Raw genomic sequence first — 12,607 nt, 5'->3', positions numbered from 1 at the left:
TAGGAGAAATGGATCTGAGGAGCTGGTGAGGAGGCCAGAGCTACGGCAGGTGAGCCAGGGTGATCCTGCACCTTCTCAAGTAGAGGGGATCCCACTGAGTAGGTATGGGCAACTAGGCAAGGAAGAGGCTCTTGAGAGTTTCCAGGAGGACTTGGCCCCAGACTGTTCCTGGGGGCATTGTAGGCTGCTGATCAGGGTCGTCATTCCTTGTCCGTGCCTCGGCTGCTGGTCAACCCATCCTAAGGGCTGTGAGGGGGACCTGAGAAATGGTGCTCCCTCCAGGGCATCATCTTGTCGGGGAGACAAAACCAATGTAGGGAGGACACTTCACTGCAAGGAGGGGCAAGCCTGGCATCCCATCTCCTGCTCTCTGTGGAGGGCACTGTTTGCCTGGGGGTGAGCATTTGAGGCCCTAGACCACTGATACTGCTTCTCAGAGAGAATTCTCTCATTCAGGCCATTCCAGGGCAAATACTGTTAGTGCCTAATTATGACTCTGCCCTTTCCAGCAGAAGCCAGAAAGAGTCCAGGAAATGAACTAGAATTGCTTCTAGGCAGCCATAACAATCCCATTCCTCTTTGCCAAATACTCCATTTCCCAGCCTTCCTTGAAGTGGGAAGAACATGTGACTCAATTCTGGCCAATAAAATTTAAAGGGAACCATGAAGTTTCTGGGAAAGCTTTTACCTTCTTCATGTGCTGCTGCCTCAATCACTTCAGGGAGCTGTGGCAGCCACCTTGTGGCATGGCGAAGACAAGATGCTAAGGATGGGAGAGCAGAAGGATGAAAAGTCTAGGTCCTTGATGATCCAACCTCTATGACACTTATGATGCCTATGTCCAGACTTTTTGTCAGGTGAGGAAAAATAAACTACTCTCTTGAGTTCCTGTAAATCAGGTTTTCTTCATTGGGGGGCTGTTAGGATGGCCAATGGAATTATCATAAAGGACAGCTAACTGCATGAAGCACACTTGGGTCCCTTCTGCCTTTGGGGGCGCACCACTAATTACAAGTTGGTTCTCAGCCTTCACGGTCTACGTGTTCTGCCCTCAGACATCAGCTAATCGCTTTACAGTGGCTCAGGACACTGCAGGCTGTATCTAGTTGTCCCGTATCACTTGCCAGAAGGGTAAGTCTGGTGTCCAGATTCTAAGCTGGAACTAACTTGAAACCCTTTTGGTGACAGTCTGAACTGAAGAGAAAGCCCTATTGGGCAGAAAAGTGGAACCACTACTCCTCTTGGGCAACGTGGAGGAGCCTGGGCTTTGGGCCAACCTCCTGGCACGGCCCAGTGAGCACCTCGTTTCATGCCTCCTCTGGGAAATGTTTACTCCAGCTTTGCCCTCCACACACCCCCCCCTTACCCAGGCCTCACCTCCCACACGTGCAAAGACACAAGCAGACCAAAAGAATGCCACTCAAGAGGCTTTCTCCATTTTATTTCTTTGGGAAAAGAGAACGAAGTCTTTCCATCACATATGGTAGAGATATATATTTATATATATTTATATATAATTTCTTTTGTCGTTGGAAGTCCCAAAGCTGAGTCTGTTCATATTTTTTTCTATTTTTTTTTTTTCCTACTAATGCCTTCTCTTCCCCCTGCCCCTCTGGCCCAGGCCCAGGTTCTGGGGCAGGTGCTGTGAAGGGTGAGTGGAATGGGCAGTGATTGCCAGGTCAGCCCCCAACCCAGTTCAGAGATCTGGTGAGGGCCACCAGAAGGGGCTGTGCAGAAGGACAGAGGCCACACAGAGGGGCACTCCTGTTTTTGTGGGGGATGCACAGCTCGTGAAACAGTCACCAGTCATGTGAGGAGGCTGGTCAGTGGTCGGGGGATTGCTCACAGTAGTTGCCAGCTCCCTCCACCCTGCCCCACAAACCCAGAATAGGGGTGGGAGGGAGAGAGTCAAAAGAGAGAAATACAAGGGCTGAAGGCCAAGCCTCCTCCGATTTTTATTGCTGGTGTGTTAGAAATTTGCCTTTCCCTTCTTATCTTGGGGAGATGGACTCTGAGAGGGCCACAACAGGAGGAAGTGACATTGGCTGTCCCAACCCCCACTGGTGGCCATACCAGGCCTGCCCTGGTCAAACACTGGGCTACCTTAGGCCCCTGACACCCAGGAGACACTGTTCCTCTCCATTCAGCCTTGCTCTTCAAGAGCAATCATAGCCATCTCCCCACCCCCCAAAACAAGGGCCTCAGGCTCAGGCTTGGGCCCAGTGGAGCTTGGAAGTGGGCAATGCACCAAAGATCAAGCAAAATTTTCTACCGGAAGAAAAGGTGAGGTTTGGGGGAAGAGATGGCCTAGGACAATGATGTTCTGAGCATGAAAGCAGTAGGCTGAGCATGAAAGCAGAAGGAAGCTGAGGGAATCAAGTTGGGGAAGACACAGGAAGACATCACAGACACTCATATGACCTCAGAAACTGGGTGAGGGGAGTGCCTGAGAGGCAGGTAGCACTTAATAGCTGTAGTTAGAGCCGGACAGTGGCCCTGGGTGTGGGGTCAGCCAAGCAGATGGGGCTGTCGTCTTGTGGATCCTGGCCAGAGTGGTGAGGGTAGAGCTAAGAAGCCTCCAGGTGACCCTTCCCAAGAACAGGAGGGCAGATCTTCCCTGGGCACTGAGCCTGCAGCCCCAGCCCTCCCCTCCAACACACACACATGGACACACACTCAGGACCAGGCCAGGCTCTGAGGCCTGAGCCCAAGAGACCTTGGGGAGGGAGGGGCTGGGCAGGTAGCCCTCTCAACCACAGGCAGGCCATCTGCTCCCACTTGTCCTGCCAATCTGCCCAAGGGCGGGAGAAAAGTGCAGAAAGGGGAGAGGCCATGAGCCCAAGGTCTGTCACCTTTAGCAGACCCCACGCGAGCCCCTTCAGGCTACATGGCCTAGGAGATGGGCACAGAGAACACCTCTGGACACAGGGTGGCCACCAGTAGCAGCCCAGAGCCACCAAGGGGCTGGGCACCTAGGCCTGCTACCTCTCCAACAAGAGAGGGCCAAGAAAGGGAGCATGGTCTCCCCTGCTGCCTGGGCCCCTCATTCCCACTCACTCTGCCTTGTCCCATCTCCTCCTTGGGAGGAGGGTGGAGCTGGCTGCCCAGAGGGGCAGTGGTAGAGCTGGGAGGCACCCAGTGGGGGGGGGGGGTCCTGGTCACAGCTGCTTTGAGAACCTCTTTGGTCTGGGGAAACAGGGCACATGGGGAAAAGAGATGGCAGGGAGGGGATATTGGGGACTCTGGCCTTTGACAGAGTATTGGTCAAAAGGCCACACACCCAGGTAGGGGATCAGATTTCTGTGGACTCAATGCGCTCAAGGCGGGAGGGGGTCCAGGCTTTTTTCTCCTCCCCATGTTGGGGTGTAGGCGTGCTGGCACCTCCTGCGGCCCCACGCTCTCGCAGCCGCCGCTCCAGCTGCTGGTTGCGCTGGTACATCTCCACATAACTCAGCTGCAGCTGCTTCTGGTACTCGATGACCTTCTCCTTCTCCTCCAGCCACACGCGGCGCTCCTCTGCGAAGCTGGCACCCTGGCGCTCCCGGGCTCGCCGCTCAGCTGCCAGCTCAGCCTGCAGCCGCCCCACCTCCCGCCGCAGGGCCCGTGTCCCACTCTCCCCCCCAGCATCAGCCTCCCCGTCCAAGGAAGCCAAGGAGGTGGCAGCAGCCACCCCGGCCTGACGTCGCATCTTGGCCTCGTCGCTTTCGCAGGTGGCCAGTGCATCCTGTGGCTCGGCCGGGTCCACTGGGGTCAGCGCCGGCTTGAGGCAGGCAGAGGGCAGCTCGCCCTCACCCAGCTCCAGACTAGCCTGTTTGCTGCTGAAGGAGTCCCTCAGGCTGAGCAGCTGCTCTTCCTTCTCCCGCAGCGAGGCCCGGCCCTCCCGCAGCTGCGAGCGCAACCCCACAATTTCACTCAGCTTCTGGGACACGTCCGCCTGCGAGTCCTTCAGCTGCTGCTTCAGTAGGGATATCTCCCCAGCCTTCTGGCATACCTGGGCAGGGTCCAGTGAGAAGAGAAGTCAGGATGAAGGCAGAGCTCTGCTCACCCCCAACCCAGCCCCCATATCCAGCCCCAGTGGCACCAAGCTGCCCCAGGGCTCAGGGTCAGCTCCTCATTAGAGCAGAAATGACACATGGGCCCCCTCCTCAGGCTCGGGACAGGCATGGCTAATCTCACACAGCCCAGGGACAGCTCTGGTCCTCAAAGACACTCCTAGTTGGTCCCACCACTCCCTTCACTCCCTTTGTGACAGCTGTGAGCTGCTGCTCCGGTTTCTCCAGAGACAGAAGGAAGGGAACACAAATGACAGCCAAGCCCCCAGCCCGCACCTCCCACTTAGTTTCTTCCATCCGGGGCAGGAAGTCAGCCTGTTCCTTCTGGCAGGCGGCCACCTTGTCCTCCAGCTCTTCCCGTTGCCGCATCAGCCGGGCTGCCTCCTCCTGCAGCTGCTTCTTGTCCTGCTGCAGCCGCAGCACCTGCAGCTGTAGGCCTTGCTGGGCACGCTGGGCGCGCCGGGCCACCTGCTGCAGCTTCCCGCTGCAGCCCTGCCGCAGCTCAGCCAGCTCGCGCTCCCAGGCCTTCTGACGCTCCTCCAGCACCTGGGCCACCGCCGCCTCACTCTGCTCCAGGCTACGCCGCAGAGCTGCCACCTCCTGCTCCTTCTCCCACAGCCGCTCCTCTAGCTCCTGGATCAGAGCACTGGGCGAGGGTGGTGAGCAGGCCGCAAATGGCAGGCCTCCACCTCCGCCCTCCCCCGATCCCAGGTGGCCTGGCCGCCCCATGGATGAGGATGACCCGCTTTTGCTGGAGGCCCGCCCACTGTCGGAGGTCGCCAGATCCTGGTAGCCTGACCCACCGCCGCTGCTACCACCACCACTGCTACTACCATAGCTGGCAGTGCCGATGCGGTTGATGTGGCTGGTGGAGGCACTGAGGGGCGCCAGGTGCTGGCTATAGCTGGAGCTGTAGGTGGGCAGGCTTGTGAGTGAGTTCCGGCCTGAGTCTGAGAGGCCGCCCCCACCCCCGCCCGCTGGGGTCATGGTCCGAGACTTGTCCAGTCCACCCTTGAGGCCACCAGGGCCCTGTCGTCCCTCAGGGGTCCCGTTGGTCTGCGGGGGACACAAGTTCTGCATGGAGTGGAAGTTCTTGGGTACAACGGGCTTGAAGGCCGAAGGCCGAACTAGTGGCTCCGAGCACTGCATAAAAGCAAGGAAGGGGAAGTGGGCACCGGGATGGGGCTTTAGCCTTGGCCCCAGTCTCTTCCCTTGGGCCTAGGCTTGTTGGGCCCCACCTTCCACCTCCCCCTGCCCCCATCTCCATCCTGGGTGTCCCTCCTGGTTGGGTCTTCACCTTACACCCACCACCCGCCTCCCTACAGCTGGGTCTCTGCCCTAGACCCACCAACTGGATTTAGCCCCCAAGGCTCCCCAGCCCAGCTGCTATCCCAGCCCCTACAACCTAACATCCAAAAAGGCTCACTTCAACCTCCTCTCTGGGCTGCCTCCCATCCCCAGAAAAAGGCCCTGGGGACTGACCTGGTCTAGCTTGCCAGAGGTGGCCAGGAGCTTGGGCGGATGGCTAGGCTCACGATACTGTGGTGGGGCCTTGTCGCTGCCGCCGCTGCTGCTGCTGCCACCACTGCTGCCCACCACATTGCCGCACACATCTGTGTGGTCACTGCCCCGCAGCTCGCCGTTGAGGTAGAGTGAGTTGGCGAGGGCCTTGTCCTCTGAGGGGTAGCGGCCCGGCCTCTCCCTGCTGGCCCCACTGCCACGGGGGCCAGGGAAACTGCCTTGGCTGCCCCCACCCCCTGTGCGGGTGCCCACACTCTTCATGGCGAACTCCTGGGTGTGGGCCACCCCACTGCCCACACTGCCCATGGCCAGGCGAGGGTCTGGGGGTCCGAGCTCAGAGGGCCGAGGGGCAAAGGCCAGGAGGGGATCCCGCCCTGGGTCAGCGCGCACAGGCAGTGTCTCCAGCTTCGCCATGACTAAGCCAGGGGGGCACTGTGGGCACAGGTGGGAAGGCAGAGATAGGTCAGCCCCAACCCCACTCACACCACCCCAGCCAAGTCAGACTCGGCACCATCTGCACCCTGCCCCTCAGTGTCCCCTTCTTTACAGTGGGTACAAGAGTTCCCAAACATTCAAGGTGAAGGAATGGGGCTGGGGAAATAGTGATAGCTTGGTAATAGGGGACGCCTGTCGCACAACCGACAAAGGCCAACTCCTAGGGGCCATGCACCTACCCTCCTAACTTTGCTCAGCTCAGTATTCCACTCTTCAGCTCCCACCTCAAACCCACCCCCTCAATGAGCCTCCCAGACTCAGTGACCCCTCCTCAACTCTTCACTGCAACCCCCATAACTTAGGGGTTCTTTACTCTGGGTCTGGGCCCCTAGATCCCAACCTCATGGGCTGGGGAAATGGGGCTGGAAAGGGACAGCAGTATCTGAATCCAATAGGGAATCTCAGAAGTTAAGGGAGGGAGAGAAACCCACCCCTATCAAAAAATTGTGGATGAGAGTCCTTCCCGGCCCCCTAACCTACGGTGTTGCAGTCAAGGGCAGAAGTGGAGGCTCACTACCAGCGCAGGATCCTCTCCTTGCCTTTCCAAGGGAGTGAGGGGCCGACAGGTCCTCAAGCCTGGGACCCTCCGAGGCCCGGTCTGCAGGGGCCATGTGCCTCACTCTCGCTGTCGGGGCTCGGCCCGAACCAGCTGCGCGACTTTGGACGGGCCGACTGAGCCATCCCGGACTGCAGTTTTCTCCTCTGCGAAATGGGAGGAATGAAGGACCTACCTCGCAGAGCTGTCGCGTGCCAGGCACCCCCCAAGGCGGCGGGCGCGGAAGGGTACGCGGGTTTAGTGGGTAAGGTGAGCGGGGGCTGCGGCGGCCGCGCGCATCTGGGCCACCACAGGCGCGCCCCGCCCCCCCGCGGAGAGCCGGGGACCGCGGCTGCAGCGCGTGGCAAGGGGGCCCTCCCGGAGGTCTTCCCAACACGGCCGCACGGGAGCCTGGCACGAGAGGGCCCCCTCCCCATGGTCAGTACCTCGGTAGAGGCCCGGGGTCTGGCTGAGGCCAGGGCAGAGGACGCAGCGCCGCCCGCTGCGAGCGCCGGCCGTGCCTCCCTCCGGGCCTGCGGTTCCGACAGGTGGGCGGGGCGGGGCGGGGCCTCCGCGTCCAGCAGCGCCCTGGAGGATTCCGCGCAGGCAGAACCCCTCAAAGAATTCACTGCCGCCAGGAAGACTTCCTGGATTACTTCCCTCCCCCTGCTCCTTGTGGACCTTGATCCTGCTCAGTTCACCGTGAATTCCTCTGAGTACTTCTGTGGACGTGCGTCCCCCCTCCCCCAAGGCAGGCCCACAGGAGCAGGGGGAGCAGGGCCTCGGGTTACCTGTGCTCAGGAAGGCCCTGCTTCCTGGTTCCTTTGTTTCAAGCCCGCACCTGGGAACACCTGCCCCAGAGATCCTCATAATCCAACCGGGCAGGGGCAGCAGGCAGTGCCGGCCGTGAGTGGAGATGCTCAAATACGTGTGCCAGAGATGGCAGGGGGCGCCCTTCAGGCAGGTTAAACCCTGCTCCCACCAGAAACCAGACAGGGAGCCCTCCTTCTCTACCAAGGTGAAGGGGTACAGGTGGCAGCTCTTGGCCCCTGTGCACTCCTCACACTGTCTTCTACCCAATTCTAATGCTGTGTTTGTCCTGTCAGGTTCCAGACCAGGGAAGCCTGACAAAACTCTTGCCCTTCAGGAGTCTTCTGGCCACCACACCTAGAATTACAGCCCTAGGTAACTCACCACGAAACCAGTCCACACTGCCTTTGTAAATTCCATTCTCTCAGCATCTGGCCCCCAGGTGTGGAGAACAGTACTTTACTACCTTCCTCCCTTAAGCCAATCTGTCCCATGTGTCCCATAAGGCTGAGACTTAAGATGAGGCAAGAGAGGCACCTAGGGTGCAACTTAAGTGCAGGACCCTGTGAGTGAATGCCTCCTTACGTCTGATGGCCTAGGTGCCTGTAGTGACTCACCCTGGCCCTGATCTGTCTCCACTCCCCTCATACTCCAGCCCAGATATCCCCCTCCCACCCTAAGCATGACTCCTTTCTCTTGCCATCTCTGGATGCAGTGTAGGGAGCCACTGGGGACTGGGAGGAAGGAGGTGAGTGGCCTGAGGCTTAAAACCAGTGGGAAGATCTGGGAAGGGTTTGGGAAGAAGAACTGACAAAACTTCATATAGATGGGGTTCCGGGGTGGGGCAAGGGAGGATCTGGACCAGGGCACCAGGGTGTGTGTGACACCCTTAGCGTGACAGGAGGAGAATGTTTGGGAGAAACAGATGTTCTGAGGAAGACTAGAGAAAGATATCTTTCACATACTGGATGGAAAGAGACTGGAATCATGAGCATTCAAGGGTGGTATGGGTGGGGCCCAGCATGTAGCTAGGGTGGCAGAGCCCCAGAAGCCTGGGTGGCAGTGTGGGAGCAGGAAGAAGCCAGGAGAAGGTAGGCCCTGAAGACTATGATGAGGTGGGCTTCAAGAAGACTATGATGGGAGATAGCTCCTGTTGTTAAAAAGGGGGCCAGGTAAAACTGCGATTAGAGAGGGTACCCTGAATTTGGCAAGTGGAAACATCACTGGTATCTATGACAGAATGATTTCAGAAAAGTGGTGCAAGGCAGAGCCAGACTACAGGAGTAGTAGGGAGGGTCTGGCGGGAAAGATGATAGAGTTCCCTGCTAAAAGAGAAGGCCAGAGAGGGCAATAATTTAAGGTGGTTTGGGATCCAAGGGCTCTTTTCTAATTTTAGAATTAAACATGGTAGCAACCTGAGTATGTTGAAATGCTGAAGGAAGGCGTCAATATTGAGATTAGAGATCTGGCAAGGGGGCTGTGCCAGAAGCCTGAGTGTGGGCAGAAGCAAACCTAGAAGTGATCATAATGATTGTGAGAGTGACAATGTTTGGGAAGGTGCTTTGTAAACTGTAAAGTGCAGTACAAACATGCAGTACTACCTTTTTGGAGATCTAGGAAAGGAGAATCTGACCATAGGTTGGGGCTGATCATATGCCACTCTGACCCACTGTTTCCCTGGAGTGTGTGTGGTCCCCAGCCAGACCTGGATGCCTGAGTCCTGGACGGATGGAAATGAGGTCCCAGAACTGTTTTCTGACCCTCCTATCCCTGTGGTACACCTGGGGACACCTTGACTACCAACACACTGCAGTTCTCCCTGGAGCCTCGCCCCCCAAAGAGCTTCTTGACATAATTCTAACCTGTTGTGGTCAACCGCATGCAAGCATTCCCTGCCCCTTGCCTCTCCCAAGTTTGGGCTGCTACAGCTTCATTCCTCAAAACCCCAGCCAGGAGCTGGCAAGATAAGGAGGAGCACATGTTTCCCAGATGGACAGAAACTGAGCCCAGGGGAAGGGTTTGAGCTTCATCTGTGAGTCAGGGTCCTGAACTAGGCCAGGTAGCTGAGTATGGTCTGCAAAGACAGCCTCATGGCATCAGGTCAGCAACCTGGGATGTCAGCCTGTTGCCCTATTCTATCTCTGTCTCTGTACTATCAACCCTCAGTGCCTGGGACATTACAAACAGTATTAATGAGTATTAACAAAGGGGCCAACTAGACAAAACCTGGGGGTTACATGGGCAGGTCCCTCTAACCCACAGTGACCACCCAGCCCCTCCCTACCTATGTCCCTCCCAAAGCTAGTAATGCTCCACCATTCTCTTGGGGGTCTCAGAGGCCCCAAGCTCAGCCCATTCATCCCTTGAAGATCTCAGCAGCCCCTCCTGCTAACATCCTTGCTGGGCGCTCCTCACTGGCCTTTCTTGCCCTCCATTCCCTCCCCCATTCAACTGCCATGGACTCTATAAAGGGCAAAGCCAATCTTGTCCTGCTTTGCTCAAATTCTTCCATGAGCAGTGCCAAGTGCAGTAGGCAGAGTTATGGAGGCATCAGCTCCAAGTGTAAATCCCAGCTCAACTGATTAGGGGTGGAACTGCATGCAGGTTATTCCACCTCGGGTTCTCACACCTACCTTACAGGAATTTTAAGAAGTGAATGTATTATGGGTAAATGCCTAACATTCCTCTCAGCCCTCAGAACCAGAGCAGAGCTTGCAGCAGGGCCCTAAAGGTATCTCTTGCTGCTCATCCTATTTCCCCTGACCTGAGCCCCTCTCCACTTCACACACAAAATCTCTTCTCAGCTCTCTGTGCCATCCTGCATCCTTCAAGGAGCAATCCAAATGCTGCCTCCCAGGACAGCATCCCTGATCTCCCCTGAGGGGAAGGGGTTTGGGAGCACTTAGCTCAGGCTACTCCAGAGAGATTTCATTTTGAGGCTTCCCTGGGACTAGGGGGAACAGAAGGCAGTATTGGGGGTCTCTGGGCCCTGGCACTGAGGAGATGCAGAGAGAATGCGTGTGGGAATGGTAGTTATGACCAATGCAAAGAGGTAACGAATCCGGCCAGGAAAATCAGGAAGGACTTTCGGGAAGGACTGAGAAAAGGTATTGGGGGCACTGTAGGGCTTTTGGGGGTGCAGAGGTCTCCAGAACTTCTTGGTGGGATGTGTGAGGGGAGATTCATCTTCCCTTGGCGACAAAGGGGAAGGGGCCCATCCCCTAGATCCTGGCTCTGATGAAGCCCGTGTTTCAGGACTGAGGGGGCTGACAGGGCCCCCACACACACCGCGAGCACACACACGCGCGCACACACGAGCCTCCGCACGGGGGATTGAGGGGGGGGGCGGGTGTTCGCCATCACCAGCAGCCCACGGCCCGCAGCGCCAACAGATAGAGACCCTGGCCACAGGTCATTGCGAGGAGGTGCCCGGGGTGGGGGTCGGGGGGTCTCTGCGGTGGGAGAAATCCCTCCCGCACCTCCCAGCGCTCCCCAGCAACGCGTGTGGCCCGGGGGGGCGGGGCGCAGAGGGAAGAGGTGACATAATCCGGGCCGCACCCCCTCCGGCCTCCACCTTCCCCGAGGCCCTGCGAAGCATCCATGACATCATCGGCCTCATCTCCACTCCCCTCACCCCCGGGACCCCAGCAGCGGGACGCGCCCCCTCCCCAGCTCCGGGTCCACGAGCCTCGCGGTGCAGCGGGCACGGAGACAGGTTGGAGCCGGGAGGGGCGCTGCAGTGGGCCTGCCTCACTTACTCGCTGCCTCAGGGTCCGGTGCTGGGTCTTCGGCGCGGGCGCCACCGGCCCGGCTCGTTGGCGCAGCCCGAAGCCCGCCCGGCGGGGCGCTAGGCGCGGGCCCGGCTCCTCTCCCCGCCCCTCCCGCTGCCCGCCAGGGCCCCGCCCACCCGCGGCTGCGGCAAACGCGGGCCCGCCCTCCGGCCACGCCCCCCGGGGCCACCAATCCCGGGGCTGGGGCGGGGCGCAGTGCCTTAACCCCTTCGCTGCGTCGCGGCTGGCGTGTGGGACACTTCTACTTCATTCATCCCAGGGCGCCACCAGTCTACCCTGAGCCCTTCTGCTCATCGCCTGCCTTTTAACCCCCAATACCTTTGGGCTCAGCCCCAGTCTCTCTTCGACAAATCCAGTGGGACAGAGCCCTCCTTGAACCCCACATCTTTGGCGACAGGGAGGAGCCCCTCTGGTTTGGGGAAGGGACTTTAGACGCGGTACCCCGAGCCCCATTCCTCTCCTGCTCTTGCTCTTCCGGACGCGGCCTCCCAGCGGACGCCTTGAGACCTGCAAATCTGCAACAGCGGGGGCGGGGCAAACCTCAGGTTGATCCGGCACCGCGGAGGAAAGACCCCCTACTCAGGGCGCGGGGACAAGCAGGCGGGCGTGTGGGAGGCTTCGAGGGTCCTTCACTGCATCCGTCAGCAGTCGGTGCCAGTTTGAAACTTGCTTCTCCCGGAGGGTCACCGTCCGAGGGAATGGGCGAGAGACGAGGGGAAAGACATACATTACAATCGATCAGGGTTTGAGTGCTTCACCCTGTGGCCCGAACCTGGCACGATGCCCGACCCCTCGGGGTGGGAGGGAGCGAGGTGGTTCGTCTCGGATCACCTCTTCGCACGTGCTTGCGGAGTCTGTGAGAGGAGTGCTCATTCTGCCCCGGGTGGTCCAGGAGGACTGCCCGGAGGAAAAAGTCTGGCTAGAACTGAGGCCTTAGCCTTGAATAGGGCAGGCAAACAAGCCAGGCCTAGGGTTCAGCATTAGCAAAAGCCTGGAGGCACAAAGGGTCTGTCCTAAAAACTGCAGCGTCTACACTCCGGCTGTTGTTTAACCCATTGTTTGGTCATCTGTTATCCTATTTTATAGTTTTTATTTCTGGCTAATTCGTTTTCTGAATTGTTCTATATTTGCTTTTATCTTCTATTGGAAGGCAGAGAGCCTGTTTATAATTCTCCTGGTTGTTACCTTTATGTTTATCAAATAAAAATGCAGTTTATATTTCACAAATAATTCAAGCCAATGACAAATCATTCATTTTTATGTTCCTCCTTATGTAATGAGAAACTTAATGTGCCTTTCCATCTCTTGATCTGCTGCCCTCACACATACTTACACTTGTCCACTTAATCCAGAATGATAGACCCAGCTTTTATTTACACTTTTTTTAAGCCACAAAATCCTCT

General features: G+C 57.9%; 1 protein-coding gene across 8 annotated transcripts; it reads right to left on the bottom strand.

The window, feature by feature from the left end:
* Window positions 1-1,414: 1,414 nt before the first annotated feature.
* On the bottom strand, window positions 1,415-11,310 carry LZTS3 (leucine zipper tumor suppressor family member 3). 8 transcript variants are annotated; one of them, XM_032461946.1, is made up of 5 exons: window positions 11,172-11,310; window positions 6,608-6,770; window positions 5,535-6,005; window positions 4,329-5,195; window positions 1,415-3,991 (listed from the first exon to the last, which is right to left on the bottom strand). In XM_032461946.1, the coding sequence occupies exons 2-5, from the start codon at window positions 6,677-6,679 to the stop codon at window positions 3,293-3,295; spliced, it is 2,109 nt and encodes a 702-aa protein (XP_032317837.1). In that variant the 5' UTR covers window positions 6,680-6,770; window positions 11,172-11,310; the 3' UTR covers window positions 1,415-3,292. The 8 variants fall into 8 exon arrangements, with proteins under 8 accessions (XP_032317837.1, XP_032317839.1, XP_032317838.1 ...); XM_032461948.1 differs by having other exon boundaries at window positions 6,545-6,770; window positions 11,172-11,294; XM_032461947.1 differs by lacking the exon at window positions 11,172-11,310 and adding an exon at window positions 7,050-11,154.
* Window positions 11,311-12,607: the final 1,297 nt, after the last annotated feature.

This window comes from Camelus ferus, chromosome 19, assembly GCF_009834535.1.
Source record: "Camelus ferus isolate YT-003-E chromosome 19, BCGSAC_Cfer_1.0, whole genome shotgun sequence".
Lineage (NCBI taxonomy): Eukaryota > Metazoa > Chordata > Mammalia > Artiodactyla > Camelidae > Camelus > Camelus ferus.
Note: the sequence above shows the minus strand (reverse complement) of the source record. Positions and strands in the feature narration are given on the sequence as shown.

Excerpts from the sequence above, each read along its gene's own strand:
- LZTS3 (XM_032461946.1), bottom strand. The coding sequence starts at position 6,679 with ATGGCCCCTGCAGACCGGGCCTCGGAGGGTCCCAGGCTTGAGGACCTG. Across the intron at positions 6,006-6,607 it reads CCCCTCACTCCCTTGGAAAG|TGCCCCCCTGGCTTAGTCAT; the intron begins GCAAGGAGAGGA and ends CTGTGCCCACAG. Across the intron at positions 3,992-4,328 it reads TGGAAGAAACTAAGTGGGAG|GTATGCCAGAAGGCTGGGGA; the intron begins GTGCGGGCTGGG and ends GACCCTGCCCAG.